Source organism: Olea europaea, chromosome 22 (genome assembly GCF_002742605.1).
Source record: "Olea europaea var. sylvestris chromosome 22, O_europaea_v1, whole genome shotgun sequence".
NCBI classification, from domain to species: Eukaryota; Viridiplantae; Streptophyta; class Magnoliopsida; order Lamiales; family Oleaceae; genus Olea; species Olea europaea.
The window spans coordinates 4,279,518-4,300,976 of record NC_036258.1 but is presented as its reverse complement, the minus strand read 5'-3'; the positions used below and the strand labels follow the sequence as shown (position 1 = coordinate 4,300,976).

Below are 21,459 nucleotides of genomic sequence, written 5' to 3'. Positions count from 1 at the left end.
ACAAAGCTTTCATAAAAGGATTTCGTTAAGTTTCTCATGACTCCTCGGCAGTACAGATAGAGATTTTAAAAGATTTTCAAAACTTTAATTTTTAAATGGATGTTAGCCATGCCAAAGTACCCGTATTTGATGAATGGTTTAGGGGAAAAAGGCAGTTTTCTAACAAAAATTTGTAGCACCTTGAGTGTGAGTTATCTTTTAAAATTTCGTTACAAGTAGGAATTTGATTCTGAAAAAAGTTTGGATAGAGGTGAAAACAGAGACTCTGGATACTGTAAGATAGCGTCTGTGGAAACACGGCTAGTTCTCTAGAATGAGAAGTGCAACCTTAATTGAAAAGCCTTTTGCGGAAGCAGTTGTGGACCCAAATAATTTCAAAAACATTTAAATCTTTACTTGATTCAGAAGGTTGATTAAGTACATGCAAAGCATCTATAAGAACATACTGGAAGGAAAGCCTGTTTATTTCCAATTGATTGCTGTAAGTTATTTACTTATTTTTACATGCTTATGTTTTAATTATCTACATGACCAATTCACAAGCATCCACTTCAAATATTAATAATGATAATAATCTTATTTTATTTTTAGATGAAAAAGATGTTTCTTTTCTGCTTAAACTAGATGTAAAATCTGATGTTATATTCCCTATTGGTAAAGAAAAAATTGAAGAAATATATAGAGATATAGATTATAGTTGTAAGAATAATATAGGATTTAATTCTGTGAGAACTCATAACGAAATACGAAAAGTAGAAGATATTATAATTAGACATAGAAATATACAAGAAGAAATTTCAGAAGGCTTATTTAAAGGAGACATAACTAAAAAAGGACAACCTATAATTTTTGAAGAACTTTTAATATACAGAGAATATTTAAAGGTGTTTGAAAGGCTGAAAAATATAGATATAGGACCTGATTGATAAGACCTTAAAAGATAAAGGATATATCTCATAAATAACCTTAGTAAGGGTAAAGTAGTACTTTTAACAAATTAGGCTATTGTGGAAAAGTGGAATAATTTCCCAGCCATTCTCAAAATTATCCCGTTCAAAATTTGAGTGACTACTACTGTAAAAAAATTATATCAATTGCCATTTTGAAATTCTGTGAAAATTTCAATGTTCGACGCTGAAATCAATCCAGAAGTTGAGATGTGTTTTTCTTAATAAAGACAAATTCTATGTATATAAATAATTAATTATGTAAAGACGATGATCAGTCTAATCGTGATTATTTTGTGAAACATAAGTAATGGCTGCATGTATACTCCCCAAATATATCCTGTAATTAAGCATAATAATATTAAAATGACTTTGAAATAGCAATATTATCATAATGACTTGGTCTTATAATAATAATAAAAAAATAAATTATTTTTTATAATTGAAATACGATTCGAAGTGTGAAAATGAGTGCATTAGATGTGCATTTTAACTTTCCTTCATGTTTTTCTTGGGTTTGGTTTGGGTCGGTATGTGAGTGGGTGGGCATTATAGTTATATGTCAAAATCGTTAACTTTCAAGTAGCAAAAATGAATTGAGATTTGCTATCCAATAATATGCTGTCCACTAATGATTCATTGACACATCATTTTACACATATTTTTAAGTACAGGTGGCAGTGAAAGAAAAGTTAGACATGCTAATTTAAAGTGATGTGTTAATGAATTATTGGTTGGATAGTCAATTTTGGACGAGACCTCAACTCACAAAAATAGAAATTGATCCAAGAGTGACTCCATTTATGGATGGTGCCATTCAAAGAGGGGCCAAGGTTGATCGTTGGCACGAGAGATGAGGCGGACGGTCCTCTTGATAGTGCAACCTATCTCGAAAAATGAATGACCCAGGGATAGTCTTGTATGTCTAAGGTAAGTGATAGATCCCTTGTAGATGCCATATTGGATAAAAATAGAAGGATTATTCTTGTTTACCAACGGGACATAAGCCCTCATAATGTAACACTACTCAAAATATAACTCTAGAAAAAGTAACGGCTATTAAAGGAACCAAATCAAATATTCAATTGTGACAGGGACGATGGCCTACCGATAGGGTCAAATCAATCGATTCAACAACCAACAAGGTCTAAAATACCCCTAATTTAAACTCATCCAAAACTCCGTCTATTTATTTTCTCACAACCTATTCCAATATGTGACTTGAGTGTCGCGATGTGAATGAATATTAGACCTCCTTCGAAACGACATACATGCATTGTAAAGAAATGTTAATGTGCAGGTAACTCGTGCGGACAAAGAGGTGGTTGAAATCTGTTAATAGCAATGCCCACAAGATATGGAGGTAGACAATTATGGTTATTCTATTAATTGTTTGAGAAATTTTGTTAAAATTTCAGATACTGAGTCAACGAAGTATTAAGAGCATCTTGAACAAACTCTATTTTAAAAAATATATTTTGCAATTTAGAAAGTAAAAAATTTTAAATGCTTCAACAACCTTTTTATATTTAACACTTAGGATATGTTTGATTGCAAGTATGGAACTTGTATAAAATAAAAGAAGAAGTTATAATCAATTGAATTGTTTACAACTTATTTGCATTAAAATTGTCAATTAAATATGTTTGATTGACTTAATTTTCAACCTAAAAATTATTGTAATTTTTCATGTTTTATTGATGGGTAGATGATAGAGAAAATCAAGTTGAATTTTTGGAAAGTGTGAAGTGCACGGAAAACGTTTAACCTACTCCTGTTCAAAGAAAATGTTTTACTTATTTTTTAGAAAAATATAATCAAGTGACCAACTTTTGAAGAATATTTTCTATAAAAATACACCATAAAAGTAGAACTTGGATTAAGAAGAAGAACAAGAAGAAGAAGACGACATTTTCAATTAAAAATAAAGATGATCAAACACACCTTTAATTTTATTACTGTCGATATGTATTTAGCCCTCGTTTGATAGCAATTTTTTCACACTAAAAAATTAATTTTTTACACTAAAAAATCAATTTTTAACAATTATTTCACTATTCCAGTTTTCATTTTTTACTCTTTTCACTCACAGGTGGGATCCACTTTTTTTCCAAAGGTCAAAAAATCAATTCTCATAATCATTACCGAACAGGCCCTTGATATGGAAATTTTCACCAACTTCTTTTCAAATTATTATATTATTTTCTTCTATTTTCTTTGTATATTCTATTTAGCTAGATCAATATATGAATCGTTGAAAATTTGGATATTTTGTCTTCAATTATAAGAGAGTCAAACTTACTCTCTATTTTAAAAGAATAATGCTATATAACACAAATTTATGTAACATCATGTGATAAAGTCAAGTAAAAGGTAAAATTATGTGGTTCACTTAATTATAAATAATGTTATCTAGCATCATTGGAGCTACATAACCAATTTAGATGACGTGATGTAATTGACTCAATGAAATGTAGAATTAAGTAACTAATTTAATTATATATCTTATTGAACGTCATATTAGTGTCACATAGATGATGTCTTAACACCAGTTACGTTAAATATTATTACTCATTTAATAACACTTAGAACCACCTAAAGTGGTGTTGTAACACCAATGATATTAATTAGCATAAGTTATTGTAAAATTTTAATTTGAATAGTTTCCTGAAACAACATTTTAAGGGTTTAAAATAACTCATTCTAAGAGAGCTTTCACTTTTTTAGAATCATTTAGAGATGCCCTAATTCCTGTTTGGTACATATAAAATTAGCTTTTTAATAAATTTTAATAAATTTTAATAAAAATTGGTGAAATAAGTAACTAATAAATTAATAAAAATCATGAAATTCATAAAATATGCTATTGAGAATGAATTTTGAAAATTAAAAACCAAACAAAGGGTAAATATCTTCGACATTACTCCTTTGCATCACTAAAAAAAGCTCCAAATTCCTCCTTTTAGAGATTGTCCCATTCTACTCTAATTAGTTGAATTAGAAGCATGCGCGTAATTATAATTTAAGCGAGTTTTAAATAGATTTTATAATACCAGATGAAAAAATGAATTGGATCCTTGATTTCTGCCTCGATTTGAAGTGGGTCAGATCGTTGAATTTATTATTTTGTTTCAATCCAGTCAAATCGTCCAAACTCATGTGCTTCAGTGCTTGGATCAAAATTACTGTACACTCTATTCTCTTTTACGAGAAATGGGATTGAATGGAACAAAGTTGAGTAACGCCCCCAAACTTGTTTAAAGTTTTTGATTATTGTCAAGACCAAACAAACAAATATATTGTAGATAAATATAAATATCTTTAAATGCATCCAAATTTCAAGAAAGGAAATGACAATATTTCAAAGGTAGACGATAGAATCTAACATAGGATAAAGATACTTGGACAGTCCAAACAAGGCACCTAATTGGTGTCCCCCCTATTGGAGGGGCCCCCTATGTGGTCCAGGGCTTACGTGGCCTTGTCCGTCCAACATCTTCCTCTATCATAATTTAATTTTAGCACCATATCCAAGTGGCAGATTCTTTTGATGCCATCAAGTCAAGAGGCCATCTAACTCATGCACTTACAGCAGCAGCAGCATCGAAGATATGGTCGCGTCTACTTCTGATGAACTTTTCCCGGAATTGCTCAAATCTTCCTTCCTTAATTGCTTCTCTTATCAACCGAAAGAATCCCAGATAGTGGTGAGTGTTATGTCTGTAAAAAGGATATACACAATCTCATGTCAGGTAGGCAAGTATAACTTCTTGACAGTTGACAATAATACAACTGCGAATGGATCCGTACATTTCTAATAGAATCTGAGCCAACATTTCATGAACGTTAAACAAGTGATTTATATATGCCTTCGTATGATTCTGGCACGTGTAACAATTGCAACCCTCAACAATAGGCGACAAATCTTTTCTGTAAAGACAAATAGCAAAAGAAAACTATAGCAGTAAGTGTATTAATGAAGTCCAAGAAACAATAGCAAGAGAAATAAATTTGGACAAAGAAGACGAATGCATCAGTAGTTACAAGTTGCATTAAATTTGAGATGCAAAGTCATATTCTAGGAAATAACAGTCATTATGAGAAGAGTAATGCAATGCTATTTAGTACCAATGGCAATTTAAAATAAGTCTAGATAACAACATTTGTAGCATTAAATTATAAGTTTAATCAAATAAAAGGATTTCTTGCCCATTTAATAGGACATCTGATATGCTTTAAACTAGATTGATGTTCAACACCAGTTGTGCTAAATATCATTATTCTTAAAAAAATATATATAGGGTGATTATAAAAAGGTTTCAAAGTTACAAGGGTACTGAATAACATAATAATATTAGTTTTTAATATCACAAAAATTAAAATTAATAAAAAGCGTAGGCCATTAACAAGGGCTTATTATCCTCTGAAGATTAAGATAGGTGATTTTTCAATCCAATGAAATTCAATTATTTAATAATTCTTACAAAATTAAATTTCATGAATCCAAATGCATTAGCGTCTCTACATAGAAGTGTTCATTTTTTATATATCTTGAATATACTACTCACCCCTTTGTAAAGTGAACAACGATATAGTCTTTCAAAATAAAGCACTTTTAACTTCCAACTATGCACAAATATTAAGTTACAAATTATGATATCCAGTTTTTTTTTAAAAATTGGACATAAAGCTGTTATTTGCATAATTCATAATTTCATATAACCTAGAAACCTTAATATTTGCTTGAGAATTAATAATTAGAAACAATACTAAATCTCAGAATTAATAAATCACAATTTTTTGCACTTCGAATAGTAACTGGATACTTGGAATTACAGCAAGCCTTGACAGCACTATTCCTAACAATTACATCAATAATGGAGTCAAGAATATTATTTCAAAACTAAGATTTACAATGCAAGCTTTCCATAGGCTCCAAAGTTTACAATAAAATCAAAGTGGCTAAGAACAAAAAAGTACAGCAATTCACACCAGAAAGTATATAGAGATACGTGAAATTACATTTCCCACAGCAAATAATTTTAAGTCTATCTAATAAACCAAATAGAAGGAAAGAAGCTTAGTCATCAAGCCAATCAAACCACAAAGAGAACTACGTATGGAGCATTCCAACTACACAATTAATGAAATGATAATATGATAACATATATAAGCTTGATGTATCAATATTCATTTCAGCATGCAGCTACACAATCATAGCATAGATAGCAATGGTTCAAGAGGAATTTTCAATAGTACAGTAAAGCATTACCTGTAAATGGTTGCTTTGAGATTAATTTTTGTGTCATCAGAGCTAGTATCCCGTAGTTGATCATCGTAACCATGTCTACTGGTTTTCTCTGGATGAAATATAAGTGCAAAGCCCCCTAGTGTAAGATGGTAGATATACCTGTCAAACAATTATTAGTTCATTCGAGTTTTGTGGGAAAACTCATCGTGAAGAAACTGACGACATTCCTAAGCTTTAGCAACATACGCAGAATCAAATAGGTCAATGCCTGCAGCAACACCCTGCAAAACTTCCTCTACAAAATTGAAAAGTAGAAATGAATTTAGAATGAAAAACTCAATGAATGGTATACAAGATGGGGGAAAAAAATCACTGGAAGGAGTATTTCATCCTAAAACAGAGAGAAGTTGTCTAACAGCCATCAAGGAAGATTTGGGTCAAATCCACATTTGTTTTGGTTCATCAAACCACATACAGAGGATCAAACACTAAATTCCAGTTAACCTTTTTCTACTCAAGTAGCAAAAGCAATAAAAGGAAGATTCTAATAGAAAAAAAAATGGCAAGATCCAATAAAGAAGAGCTGATACCTGGAAGTCCAAGGCCACTTATCTGTCGTGGCTTTTCATCTGGTAAAATATCCTGAAATTTTAAGTTACATGCAAATAAGAATCATACTTTAAGCAAATATATCCATCAAAGAGAAGATAGAGTGAAGGTAAATTAGTGATGACATCAATTGAACTTAATCAGACAGGACAGCATAATATCCTAGCAATTTCTTCTCCTTTAATACGACCATGTCTCACTACTTCATTACAAGACATCTATTTTGAAGGAGACGGCCTCTTTCATGATAAACTTTTTCACCGAATAACTCGTCAGAATATTATCCAAAGAACTGTACAGTTGTTACACTTAACATGGTAACTCTCCGATGGAAATACTATTTAACGTGTAACTAATTATGCCTTTCTTGCAGAAGAACACATCTGAGTTTCAATAGAGTGACGCGCACGGTATTGTCATATAGCAGGGTCAACCAGTAAATATGATATTGCGATATGCAAAGTGAATTTAACTACTGAAAGCCCAAGATGAAAACCCGTTGCTTAAAACTTATGCGCAAGGATCAAGGACAGTTTTGCATATCAAAATGCAAGAGGGAAGCTAGAGTTCATAAATTAACAACAAAACTAAATCCCTGAGAGGGAAGAAAAATGGAAGACTGTAGAATTATCTGAATATGCACAATAGCCTGCTCAGTTCCAAACATTTTGATGTTTTTTTGCTTCTCCTGGAACTGGAAGCATGTTCTCTTCAAAGTCCACTTCCAGATATCTGGGAAAATTCACTGAACCTTATCTAAAAACTTGTGTGATAGGCAATTGATTTATGATGAGGATTTATGTCCTACTTTATATCAAAAAGTGAAAAGACACATAGATTCTTCTCTTTAAAAAGAATAGTATGTTGTCCATGGGAACAAGACAGGACATACTGTAACAGCACTGAGGAGGGCAGGACGCTCCTCCATACTCTCCCCAAGGCCAAAGCTGCCAATATAATAACCTGCATTGTACAATCACTTTTTAGGGTGGTAACAAAAGAAAATTAATTTACAAGACCATTAAATGAAATACGAAGTAAAAAGGGATATAAACAATATATCTAAACTGATGTGGCATTCGATTTGACTTAAGGAGCAAAAACACTGAAGGCCAACAAATTGAATAGGTTTCATCAAACCAAGAACAATGCTAGCAGTACCTCATAATGGCTCATCTAATTTTGCAGAAAGAACATTGACAAAATAAATGGCTACAAAAACCTGATACATTTTGCTGGGCAACTTCTTGTGCACAGCGTTGGCGTTCTTCAACACTAGAACCTCCCACAATGGATCCAAAAACAGCACCACCTGACTGTACTTCAACAGTTAATATGAGATAAATAAGAACCTGTTAAGAGCACGTTTGGTTTTGCTTCTTTCTACGAAAGACGTTACTTTTTTTGCCCAGAACGCACTGAAATTTTGAGCTTCTTTTGGTGTAAGGTGTCTTACTGTCCAAAGAAGATATTCTTTTGGCTACTTTTGTAGCATTTAAGCTAAATCAAAAACATGCTGTAAATCAATTATAAAAGCATGTAAAACAATTTCTTATTTTTTAACAATATGATTGAAAAGTGTCCAAGATATTTTATTAATCGGATACTAAGCATCTATACACCAGGCAAGCAGAAATCCTAATGTCTGCATTATAAGGAAGATTGGATAACATAGCTTTTGAGTAGACCTTGTATCATGTGTTGATGGATAAATATTGATTGTATGAGCACTCATGAATCAAAAGATTTAATGGCAACAAAAACATGGCACCCCCTACTAGACACATGCTGACATATCTTAGTATTTGGCAAATCAAGTTATCTAGTTCTTGACTGTTCATGTTCAGTGTTTTTGTAAACACATGTGGCTTAAGCTTTGAACTGCACTTGTACAAGGTAGCCATCAAGAGCCTCAAAGCTTCGCTTTGAGTTCGTCAAAGCTTACACAATGAGATGCATGGCTCAAGGCACATGTCTCATTGACTAGACCACGAAGACACATATATTGGCCCATGCCGGGACAGCCCAGTTTACACCTTTGGGTCAAATCAAACATGAACCTTGTATCTTGAAGTTTAAGACTGAAAGTTATCATCAGGCCACGAAGAAAAACGTGAACACTTTTCAGGTTAACTTAATTAAAACAAATTTCCTCTTTTGCTTCAATATAAAACATGGAAATGCAGTCCCCATATCTTTGTCAAAGGACTGGGTTAATGGTTGCTTGATTTCTTCTTACATGGTCTTCCATTTTCCAATTTTGTTCATTTTCGTCGAGGACAAATCAGCTTTCCTTTAATAGGAATTTCTTGTCTAGTCCTTTCTCCCTCTAGATAGTTCAATTCAATCAGAAAAATGAAAGTCAACAATGATCAAGTTTTTCGAATCCTACCTACATATATTTTTTGAGCCTTGTATATTGGACAAAAATTCAATTTCCAAGATTTTGGAATAAAATTGTTATTATATTTAGGTTGTGATTTCATTGAATTCATTACTGAATATGACTTCTCCAACTTTTGAAGGGGTGAATAAAAAATCCGGAAATTATTCATATAAAATCAATATGATATATGAAAATTGTAATACATACAGTGGTAGCCAAATTTGAGGTAATGCAATCGTTCAGCCATCTCACTGTGCGGTCAACTGAGGCCCTGTTCCTCTTCTCTGAAACCCAAGCAGGTACTTCATCTGCCAATGTGGCCCACATATTTGGCTTCATTGAAGAAATCATTTGCATATATTCTGCTGGCTTTATCTGTCACTCATTGGAAACATCATTAATTAATTCCAATTTCAACTGCACAAAGAATAACTCTACTTTTTGTAATTGCAATAATGACAATAACAAAATTACGAAACATTACCAGGCGTCGACCACAAGGAGTCTCAAAAGATGCACCGATCTTGTTAGTGCTCCCATAATCTGGAAGGGACAAAATGGAATCCCTCGGAATGGCCACAAATATATGTTCTTTCAAACCAAGCATCTGATGCAGCCCACCAACTTCAGACATCGTTTTGGGAGAAATGGAATCTAAACTGTATTTTAGGTTGAAAAAAATGAAAGGATTAACAATGTGAACGGTGTTCATAACGTGACGCTAGGACCAAATTACAAACACCTACCATGCATCACAAAAATCATGGAAACACAAATCCACTCTAACTTATTACATACACCGTCAATATTACATAGTAAGCACAAAATCAGCTCTAATATTACACGATGTTCATTATATTTCCATCCGAGCCATATACTTATTGTTGTTAATTACTGCCAGGCGACATAGTAAAAATTCTTTCACACCAAAGAGTAAAAGCTTTTGGAATGTTGAATATCCACAAACACACAGATACTTACAAGTGGAGGGGGCTGAATTGAAGGAGGCGAGAGTCTGGGGAAGGAAGAGAAGGCAGGAGGTCAGGGGAAATGAAAACAGGCAGGCCTTTACGGGTAGTGAGGAGGAGAGCCGGAGTTTCTAACTCGCAGCTTCCCACCTGGAGAAGGCCTGCCCGGGCTCTGCCATTGCTCCATGCCTTTACAGCGAACTTCATTGTCTATTTGTGTCTTCCTCTTTCTCTGTCTTTCCCGCCCTTGCCCACCCGCTCCAAGTTTTTCTCCACGAATGCGGGTAAATTGGCTCAAATAGATTTGCTTAAATACGTTTTTAGTCCAAATCTTTCAAATGTGCCATAAATAGTCCCAAAACCTTTTAATTTTTGGCACAAATGATCCTTTCCAACGAAGTCCATTCTAAATGGCATTAGTTGCAATACAATTGCCCATATTTTATTTTTATTTTAAGAAGCAATTCATCAAATGACTTTCTCCACCCAATAATAGAGAGAAAAAAAAAATTGTAAAAAATAAAATTGAAAAATTGAAAAAAATGTAAAAGAACAAAAATATAAAAAACTTCATTTTGATAAATAATAAAACTATAAAACTAATAATTTTAAAACCATAACAGAATTGTTGATCACCATAGTTACTGAATTTGATATTAGATATTTCAATTTACTGAAATTATAGAACAAAAAAAAAATGTGGTAACATTCTCCTTTGAAAAAAACAGCATGAATGAAGTTTTTAACATTATGTCAAAAGAAAATTGGTTCTGCTGATATGATGATATTGTGCATGCATGGAAAAGTTGAATCTTATCATAAATTTCCTGCAAAAATTAATATGTTTTCTTTCTGATATATAAAAAGAACAATCTTTTCGATTAATTTCCTGAAAATCGGTAAACTTAAAATGATGATGAACTTTGGAGTCACAAGAACTGCAACAAATGGAGAAGATGAAATTGGCTTTTCAGAGTTGTACTTGTGAAGAGGAACTGGGCTGCATTATTTACAAATATTTGCTATATATTCGTAAAATAGATTGTGTAATTTGTAGTTTTCATTCAAAGTACTTCAAGTTTAGCAGATCCAGAAGTCACTAGATATAATATGAAGTCTTCCACTTGCCTGCTTATATGAAATAGAAATGACTTTCTTGATTTTTCGACGGTGGCAGTTCAGTAGTGTCATTTGTCCAGACGTGATGTTGCAGTAGTGGCAGTGTGAGTAGGAGATGAATTTTTTTTTCTTTTTCATTTTTTTTTCTAGTTCTTTTTTATAGAAGATCATTTGACGAAATTGTACCTTGAAAAAAAAAAAAAAAAAAAAGGATAATCACATTTCGCCCAGTAAATCTAAAAGGATCATTTGCACAACGTTTGGAAGGTTTGGGCAAAAACTTTATTTGGGCAAAGTCTTGAGACCATTTACGCCATTTTTCTTAATTGTTCATATGTTTGACTTATGTTTATAAATTGTTTTAAGTAAATTATTCAAACATTTTGAGGAATCAATAAGTACTATTCATTTATTAACCACTTATTTATTTTTATTTATAATTTAAGCAGTTTATAAACACTTTCCAAATATGTGTTAAGTGAAATTAAATTTCATTTCATCATTTAAACTAGTGATATTACGCATTATACTACCATAACTTACCTTCCATTTAAGTTATACATGGTACTCTAGAAATGAAAATAGCAAGAATGAAAGTTGTGACATTAATGTCTTTTAGATTAATAGAATAAAATATTCTTGCACTCTTATGACATGATATAATGGTAAATTGGCATGTCACACAACGATTACGTGCATGGGCAGACCCACATGGGTCAAGTGACCCCCAAAATTTTTATTTTTTCAAAATTTCTGTTTATATGGGAAGAAGAGAAATTTTTTTAAATTTTTTTGTTTTTTCCCCCCCCCCCCCCCCCCCCCCCTTTTTTTTCAAGTGTAAGTTTCTTGCTCACGCTCAATGAGTGTCCCTTTTGTTAGTTTATCTGATTATCCATTTGTTAGTGAAATGAATTATTAAGTTTTGGCTTTAGAAATTCTTCAAATATGAATTTAATGGTGAAGAAACAGAGGAGGGTTTCAAACATAAAATAATCTATACAGTTTCTAAACTCGTTTTGGACATCTTGGAGAAGTAAAAATTGCCAACAACTGTGCAGTTTTCGGGTCTAAGATCACAGTTTATGTGTTAGATCCTTGTACCTTTTGGAGGTCTAAGGTTCGATTTTGTTTATCGCATATAATATTTGATTGAAATTAATAAGTCGGTTATTTTCTTTTTTCTGTATTATAGATGGAGGATTTTTTGGAGTTCAAGATTTGGGCAATTTCAAAGTTTACTGAAATTTGGCCTCTTAGGCATAATAGCGTTCGTTCATTTGCTAACAACGTGTTACAATTAGATATTTAGATTAATAAATTATTGCCCATAAATTTCAATTTTCTGCAAAATCCTTACCTCCAACCTTATTTTCTCGCAAAGTATGAAAATGTGTAGACTACAATTGTAATAATAAATTAACTTATTTTTATTGATACGATGTTGTTTAATAAAATGCATTTAATTTTTAACCACACGATGCAAAAAGTTTGGATCTACCCTGATTACGTGAATATCCGTTGTGATATAGCTACTAGTTAAGCAATTTTCATTCATTTGAAATGCGACAAGTGATAAAGTGGTAAATTTTGAATTCCAGAGGCTTGTTTGAAGCTGAATTGAAGTTTAGCCCGAATTGAAATGACTCAAAATTTAGTGAGCCTACTGAAATATCATGAAGGCTCGAGTGAATGCTGATGAAAATATGAACATGAACATTAAAATTACACTAGTGTAAATTTAGATTGCAACGTTACATTTTTTACACTTTTCACTTCCTAGTGTAAGTCATGTCAAAGTTCACATTGGCTCTTTTGCCACGTGAGACACATTCACATAAATAATTTGGAGATCAAGGACTTCACTTTTGAAAGTTGAGGAGCCAAAACCATAATAATAGAAAGTTTAAGAAGTCCAAGTGTCCAACCCTAATTATCTCAAAAAATAAAGACCACCCCAACAACTCAAGAAAGCAATGAATTTGTACATAACTACATCGACAAAATAAAACACGATGTAACAATTTCCATTTAGATGAATTTGCTTTCGTATATTTGAAAATCATCTTCTGGAATACGACAATTATTTATCATAATAGCACTCCAAATAACAAGAATAACGGGCCAATTGATGCCTTCTATCCTCTACCAAAAAAGAGAAGTATATTTATAGCCATTGAGAGTTTTTGTTTGAAACATGTCTATTAGAGAACGTGTTTATAAGGAGATCTTTTATTTTTTCGAACTTCATTGTTGATAGCGCACTCGCTGATTTAGCGACTCAAGAATACAATGCTTGCCGGTATTGAACATAAAACACTTCATATCATGCTGCAAAACGTATGCTTTCAATACCATTTAGTTGAGAACCAAATTCTCTACAAAACATCAACACAAACAAGAATACTCAAATAATCAAGATAAGGCAGCAACTCCACATGGTAACCAGCTCTTTCACTATTCAGAACTTCTTGAAATAAACTTCGAGTACATTACATTTGATTATGATATCCTTGCATTCTTGAGAGATTGGGAAACTATTAAACCTGCTGATGTTCGCATGTAATGCGTTCCAAGCACAGCAACACAAGAGTCGTCTGTCTCGAGGTGAGGTTGGACTTGTTCCCATATCTTTTTCTTCTGAACCTGTATCGGCATATTCATTAACCAACGAGTAGTAAGCCAATAATACAAAAAAGCCACTGCAAAATGCTGCTATGTTTTGTCTTATTTTTCCAATCTGCTATGAGCTTCAACAGTTCAACTTACGAATTCAAGAATGAATTATATCTCCAACTATGTTTTCTACCATGATATACAGGTAGAAGATGCAACATTACATTGCCCAGAAATGTCATAAACAGAAACTATTAAAACAATGACAGCACAAGTAAATTACTTCTTTTTTCCCTAAACCGTTCAAGCTAAAAATAATTATGTCTCACACACACATCCCAATCATCCTCACCATGTAACATCAACCTTTCTCACCTTTCTTACTTTATCACACCAGCTAATTGATATCGTCTAAATGCATTTTTGGTGCAATCTAAATTGGGCACTGGCACTTTTAGTTATCTTTTTTTACCTAAAACAAGTCTGGCACCATTCTAGTCTCTTATCAAACAACCATAACAACATCCATATCGTTCTTATCCTGGGGTCTGTTCTAATCTCATGATGATGTTAATTAAATTTCCATGGTCTTTAAGTCCTTCAAGCACATAACTGACAACCCTTTGTTAATTCAAATTCAATATCCAATAATAGCTTCTCCAAATGCAGCGGGCATAAGCTACAAATCCTTTGCTTTAATCTTGTCGATGACAAAGAATAAACCGCAATTCTATAATTTGCTCTACCAAATTGGATAATTGCAGAAAATGAGGAGGTCTTCAGCCCTTCTGTATAAGAATAGTTTGGATAACATGCAATGAATGCTTTTCATCATCATAATCACCATCTAAAAGTATTACAAGCTTAATTATTCGAGATATGTAGGTGATTAATATTCTTGTTCGTTTGAGATCTTAAATATATATCCTGTTACATGTAACTGTTCTGTGGAATCTGATTCTTAACAAAGATAATTTGTCACATTTTTAATAACTGATAAATTCCACCGATAGTTCCCAATGTTTGGAGTCAGTAGAACTTGGTCCTCGACCCTGATTTTTTGAGCAGCTGACCAAAAACCATCCAAAACAGGTATTGATTTTAATGAAAGACAGTTTTGTCATCAAGTTCCTATAAAGAGAAAATAGATAAAAACAGAAAATAAAAGTTAAGATGAAAAGGAATATGGAACAGAAAGGAAAAAAACACTCTTCAGAACCCCTTGCCCCCCAAAACCCACACCCACCTCCTATCCTCTATACAGTCCCCTCTTGAGCGGTTCAAGATGGTCAGCAGAAATATGGGCAGTGTAGTGTTAGCGGGATAATTGTGGCATGATATTCTATGATTAGTGTATATACCATATTTAGTTAGCATAACTCTTGTAATGGTTGATTCTCAGCCGTGTATTGATGTAATAGGTGATTCTAAGCCTTGTAATTAACAAAATTCTACCTATTTAATGAAGGGAACACTCAAATGAAGAGGCATTCAAAACAGAAAATCATTGAGGTTGACATGTAGGTCTGAAAGGATTGAGCTGGTCCTGAATTGAAGAAAGGCTGTTAAAGGCACCGCTGCTGCATATTACCGATGCTGATGTGGAGAAAATGAGGAAGCAATCAGTTACACATATTATTTAGTGGTTACTTTCTTGAAAGGTTGCACCTCTATTGATTTTCACATTACTTTCAGATCAAGAACAATATTTCTCAAGCATCACCATTTCTTTACATCTTTCCTCTGACACCTCCCAGGCTCAGGATCCCATTGCTGTGGACTAAGCACCTAATCCAGTACTACCAAGAACAGTACAACACAAAACAAAACGAAAACCAAAAGCAAGTAAAGAACACACGAGTTAGAGTGGTTCACTCTCAATGCAAGAGCTACATGGCGGAGGTCCCCTATAATGAAGAAAATGCTACCTCCAGCAATGGTTCCTGCAGTTGCACCAACTCCCCTTCCTCAAGTGAGAAGCCCAATTGAAGTTGCACGTAGCTTTAGTTTCTATGACCCCTAAGTCTTCTCGAATGCTAAAACTACATCTTCTAAACTTAAAATGTACGTTTAATGTATGAAATGAAATCTGAGCTATATATGTTTTTTCATGGCATGATAAACCGTAACTTTGCCAAGTATATAGCACGGCAACTGTTAAAATTCAAGATATTATAATAAAGGCGTTTAGAGTCAAGAAATTTAAGGTAATTGTGCAAAATCTATTGAAACAAAATCCATTCTAAGAATCCGAACCTATATTGAAAAAAAGTTCAACACAAAAATCACCACATTTAAATTAGCTCATTTGAAAAGGAAACAAGTAGAGACAACATTGAAGATCACAAACATTGAGCAGTTATGACTTATGAGAGCCAAATGTTCCCAGCAATATAAAAAAATGGAATTTATAATAGCAACTTACACAAAAGGCTTACCACTGTCAAAAACGGTCAAAATATTTTGCTCAGAGATATTACCTGGTTTGGTGATGCAGCATCAGGTAGGTTCTCTTTTTCTTCTGGAGAACCAAACCAAACTCTTTCACCAGGGATTGCACCCTCGGGTGGCACAAGAAGCTCCACACTCTCATGTGATGCATCGGAAGCAGCCATCAGCATTCCGTTTGACTTCACACCTCGCATATTTCTAGGCTTCAGATTAGCCAGAACAACAATATTCCGGTCCTGCAGTATCAAAATATTCACCACTATACTATTTACACTTAAATTTGAAAAAACTAAAAAGTACAAAATAAAAAATAAAAAAAAATCTTCTGAATGCATTGGAGTTATATTACATTTATGACCATTTAATTGAGTGCACATATGCAAAACTGAGAGAACAGAGGAAAGCAATCATCCACACCAAAAACAATTAATAACAACCAGTGCCATCAGTTAAAAGGGCAATGCATGAAATTTGTTCAGAGGATAAATGGCAATTGCATGAAGCTGTAGCTGTAAAAGTAGCTCACGGATTTAGCATGAAGAAGGACTGGCAGAACATTATGCTGGAAGGTGAAGATTCAAATGGTTTAAGAAAGATTAAATGAGTTTTTCTTAACCATAGCTTCATTGTTGCTAATATCCGAACTTGATAAACTACAGTTTTCGGTTTCCAGGCAAAAAACCACTATGCTATTAAGAAGTATTCACAAATATGAGTAGGATCAATTTTAATAATGCACATTTATATATAGAGGTCCCTCCTTTGTAGTGATGGCAAAAATCCCCACCCCGTGAAGAAAAAAAATAAAATAAAAATAAATGGGGTGGCAAATGGGGCAAGCCGCCGCCCCACCCAGTCTAAGGCGGGGCGGGGCAGGGTGCCCTTTTGCCATCACTACTCCTTTGCTGTAGTTCCCTGATATATTTTGAGGATAAATTGTCTTGCTTATTTGAAAATGTGAATGGATAAACACCTAGCCCTTGTCCGTATACTATTGGCCAAGGTCAAACTCATTTCTCAAAGTGTGGAAAATAATTAGTTTCCATTTTAGTTGTAAATTATTGTAAATCTTAGGATACTAATTCCTGATTCTGTGGGAATTATTTGAGCATAACAGGGATTGAATAGTTAGAGCATTATCAGGGATACTGTAGGAATATTTTATATGTTTCCTTTTTTTGTTAGTTAACCTAGATTTGTACTAGCCTATAAGGTATCTGTTTTGTGACTAAATAAGACACACAAAAATTAATCTCATGTTACCACATGGTAACAGAGCTTTAGGCTTAAATTTTCTAGGATTAGAATCACCTTTTTTTGGCCTTCATTGCCGAACCTGCATAACATCTTTGCTGAATTTATTTTTTCTTTGCATGAAAATCCCTCAGCCTTTATTGCCATTCTTTTTTTCATTCAACTTTCATAATTTTCTAATCCTAATCTTTCTTCTTTGGTCCAAATCCTGGAGATTCAAAGTTTGATGCTTGGGATGAAGAAGAAGAAGACGCTATGATTATGTCATGGCTGTGGAATTCAATGTCACCTGAAATCAGTCACTTGCATGTTTTTGCCTACCGCATAGGATATGGGAAGCTGTTCAACAAACATACTCAAAGGTTAGAGATGCTGCCCAAGTTTACAAGATTAAGATTAAGACTGCTGGCACCAAACAGGGGAACAAATCTGTTACTTAATGTGCTAATATCCTGAAGAATCTTTGGCAAGAGTTGGATCACTACAGGTGCATTCAGATGAAATGTAGTGAGGATTCAGCAATATTGAAGCAGTTTATAGAGAGGGATCGAGTATATGATTTCCTTGCAGGTCTTAATGCGGAATTTGATCAAGTCAGGCACAAATTTTAGGCAAAGAAGAAGTGCCACTACTAAATGAAACCATCTCGTTGGTTCGAGCAAAAGAAAGTAGAAGTGTCATGCTCCAACCTCAAGCTTTGGATGGGTCAGCAATGGTAACCACTAGTGTAAACAATTGGCATTGGGGACCATGTCCAAATCAGAAACAAGCAAATCAAAGACAACTAGCAACTGAAGAGGGAAGGGCAAATTCTTTTAGATCTCAAAATCGTGATGACAAGGACAATCTATGGTGTAGCTATTGTGAAAAATCGCGACACGAGAGGGAATATTGCTGGAAATTAATAGGAAAGCCTCCTAGCAAAGAATGGGGATATAAAGGGGGGCAATCAACCAATCGAGGACAATCAAGCAATGAAGGACAAGCTTACCTGACTAGTACACAACTAAACTTAGAAGCAAAATCAGAGATAGGAGAATTCAATAAGGAAGAAGTTGAGAAGTTGAGAAGCTTGTTGGGGACCCTGGAGAAACAGTCGGGGACATGTTCTTTGGTGCACTCAGGTATGTTGCTCACTTCTCATGGATTAAATGTCTCGGATACACCTTTTTCCAATTCGTGGATCATTGACTCAGGAGTTACAGATTAGATGACCAACCTATCACAAAACTTTAGCACCTATACTCCCTGTCCTAGTAATAAAAAAATTGCAACAGCGGATGGTTCATTAACCCTTGTAGCTGGTTTAGAAGACATACAACTTAACTCCTTTCTTACCCTTAAAAATGTCTTACATGTTCCAAAATTGTCAATCAACCTTTTTATCTGTAACTAAACTCACTGAAGATATGAAGTGTAATGTTGTGTTTTATCCCACTTATTGTATATTTCAGGACCGGGATTTGGGGAAGATGATTGGGCATGCAAAGGAGAAGGGAGGACTTTATTATCTTGATACACTAGGCAGCTCAAGTATTATTAAGAATAATGTACCTTTATCATTACATTCTGAAACTCTTTTAAACAACAAAACCAAGATTTCGCTTCACCATCTCCGTCTAGGATACCCTTCTTTCCAAGTTTTAAAATTAATGTTTCCTTCTTTGTTTCAAGGATTAGTCATTGATAGCTTTCACTGTGCTTTATGCAAACTTGCAAAACACAAACGTGTCTTTTCCAATAAGCAATAAAAGAAGTTCTATTCTTTTTTATTTGGTTCATACCGATATATGGGGTCCTTCCATTACTCATAATGTTCCTATGTTTCGTTTATTGATGATTGCACTATGGTTTCATGGATCTTGTTGCTTAAATCCAAATCTGATTTGAGTCATGTGTCCCTAACTTCCATAATATGATCCAAAATCAATTTGGGGTCAAAATCAAGAGAATTAGGTCAGATAATGCAAGAGAATGCATAATGCTTATTCACAAGCTTGAGGGGAGTGTGGAAAATAATTAGTTCCCTTTTTAGTTGTAAATTATTGTAAATCTTTCCTGATTCTGTGGGAATTATTAGAGCATAATCAGGGATCCTGTAGGAATATTTTATATGTTTCCATTTTTTGTTAGTTAACCTAGATTTGTACTTGTCTATAAGGGCATCTATATTGTGACTGAATAAGACACAAAAATTAATCTCATTTTACCACACAGAGCATTAAATTTATGTATTTATGCATGCATTTAAAAATAAGTTTCTTAATACCAACAATTGAGTTTCTACTATCTCATTATTATTGATATCGAATAAATCAAGATATACTGTTATCTTCTGCTTTTGTTTTTTATTATTATTATTATACTCGAAAAGTCAAATGACATCAATTAGTCTGAAAATTTCTGTAGATCTCTGCTTGAAAATTTTTGCCACAAGTCGTAGCCATAGTTCTTAGAGGAAGTTTCTAATCGAGTAGCAGGGAAGGAAGCACATGAAACGGAACTCCCTCAGGGAAGGGCTTCAGCATTCTCTTTGTCAAGCTTGGAGAAAGTATGAAGCAAAAAAATCAGGTGTCTATAATGGATGAGAATAAATTTGACTCGACGCGATAGAGCGAGGGGTTTATGCTAGTTACCAACAAAGCAATATGGCACTTTATATTAAGAATACAGTTCCACAATTGTTTGCCTCAAGAGTTAAGCCTAACAGTTACTAGAAAGTTAAACCGGGTGAAATACTTCACGAAAAGGTCCCATGAACTTGAGCATACAGTTAACTTTATAAAAGAAAATCTAGAGATGAAAATTTCAATAAAAAACCCCAGATTTTAGATTCGATTTGAAAACATAACTTCACGTTGCTATAAGAGGAAGAAAAAGTTTCATTCAGGGGAAAGAAAAACATGGGAAAGTTGATTAAGGTCTCAAATTCAAACAGAGTATTAGCACAATCCATTCCCACAGAGAATACGTATCAATATGATAATTTCAAGTTAATTATATAAACACCTAAGAATAACGAAGAACATATTTCATACGAAGCATCAATCTGCAAACTGGCATTTCACTGAAATGAATAAACAAGTCCGTGAATCCACCGATAATCAAATCTTTTGGGACACAGATAACAGCAAATATGAAATGGGAATATAAGATCAATGTAAAGTAAATGACATTATTTTTAGTTATAAAGATGGGATCTAACTCTGATATTAATAAATTACTGAATAAATGGACAGAAAAATGGAACCTGTAGAAGGTGAAGAGGGACATATTTAACAAGGCCGCTACAAATGATTCTGGGCTCGGGCTCGCCAACGTCCACTTCCTCGACGTAGAGGGAATCGGCCTCCTCGTGCCTCCACGCCTTTAGGATTCTTCCCACCCGGATGTCCAGCGTGTTAGCCGCCTCTCTTATCTTCTCCACCGTTAATTCTCCATTATCCTCTTCGTTCTTAGCATTTCCTTCATCCGACGCTACAATTGTATCCAACGCATTCGGAGCTGTGCAGTAGCACATCATTCCTTTTGGTAAACTTGTTTTTGTTTGGTCATAAAAATCCCTATGCAGGGAAATGGGAAGTGGGGGAGCGGCAACTGGTGTAACGATTGTACTACGTATACGATTATTGATAATTCTGGCGGTGGTGGGAAGGAGAAAAGGGCAGCGGCGGAGGATGTGGTGGTGGTGAGAAGACAACAAGAATGAGCCACTGCCTTTGAGCAGATGATTGGTAGTAGTAGTTGAGACCATCACTGCCAAATTCTACTATGCTCTTTGCAACTCCTCCGTTTTGCCGAACTGATTGGATTTCATGGGATTGGATCATTGGAAGGATTACATTTTTATTTTTAAAATTT

The 21,459-nt window shown here is 33.9% G+C and overlaps 2 protein-coding genes across 3 annotated transcripts; both read right to left on the bottom strand.

Moving 5' to 3' along the window:
* Nucleotides 1–4,235: 4,235 nt before the first annotated feature.
* Nucleotides 4,236–10,426, bottom strand: LOC111371439 (queuine tRNA-ribosyltransferase accessory subunit 2-like). Of its 2 annotated transcripts, XM_022993428.1 has the most exons (10): nt 10,175–10,426; nt 9,678–9,852; nt 9,401–9,568; nt 8,030–8,123; nt 7,700–7,770; nt 6,789–6,840; nt 6,445–6,493; nt 6,220–6,357; nt 4,758–4,877; nt 4,236–4,667 (listed from the first exon to the last, which is right to left on the bottom strand). In XM_022993428.1, the coding sequence occupies exons 1-10, from the start codon at nt 10,366–10,368 to the stop codon at nt 4,526–4,528; spliced, it is 1,203 nt and encodes a 400-aa protein (XP_022849196.1). In that variant the 5' UTR covers nt 10,369–10,426; the 3' UTR covers nt 4,236–4,525. The 2 variants fall into 2 exon arrangements, with proteins under 2 accessions (XP_022849196.1, XP_022849197.1); XM_022993429.1 differs by lacking the exon at nt 4,758–4,877.
* A 3,152-nt stretch (nt 10,427–13,578) lies between these two features.
* On the bottom strand, nt 13,579–21,434 carry LOC111371438 (aminoacyl tRNA synthase complex-interacting multifunctional protein 1). The gene is made up of 3 exons (XM_022993427.1): nt 20,849–21,434; nt 16,374–16,580; nt 13,579–13,923 (listed from the first exon to the last, which is right to left on the bottom strand). The coding sequence occupies exons 1-3, from the start codon at nt 21,350–21,352 to the stop codon at nt 13,780–13,782; spliced, it is 855 nt and encodes a 284-aa protein (XP_022849195.1). The 5' UTR covers nt 21,353–21,434; the 3' UTR covers nt 13,579–13,779.
* Between the last annotated feature and the right edge of the window lie 25 nt (nt 21,435–21,459).

Excerpts from the sequence above, each read along its gene's own strand:
- LOC111371439 (XM_022993428.1), bottom strand. The coding sequence starts at position 10,368 with ATGAAGTTCGCTGTAAAGGCATGGAGCAATGGCAGAGCCCGGGCAGGC. Across the intron at positions 6,841-7,699 it reads CCCTCCTCAGTGCTGTTACA|GATATTTTACCAGATGAAAA; the intron begins GTATGTCCTGTC and ends TTAAAATTTCAG. Across the intron at positions 6,494-6,788 it reads AAGTGGCCTTGGACTTCCAG|AGGAAGTTTTGCAGGGTGTT; the intron begins GTATCAGCTCTT and ends TCAATTTTGTAG.
- LOC111371438 (XM_022993427.1), bottom strand. The coding sequence starts at position 21,352 with ATGGTCTCAACTACTACTACCAATCATCTGCTCAAAGGCAGTGGCTCA. Across the intron at positions 16,581-20,848 it reads TCCCTCTTCACCTTCTACAG|GACCGGAATATTGTTGTTCT; the intron begins GTTCCATTTTTC and ends TTGATACTGCAG. Across the intron at positions 13,924-16,373 it reads ATGCTGCATCACCAAACCAG|GTTCAGAAGAAAAAGATATG; the intron begins GTAATATCTCTG and ends ATGCCGATACAG.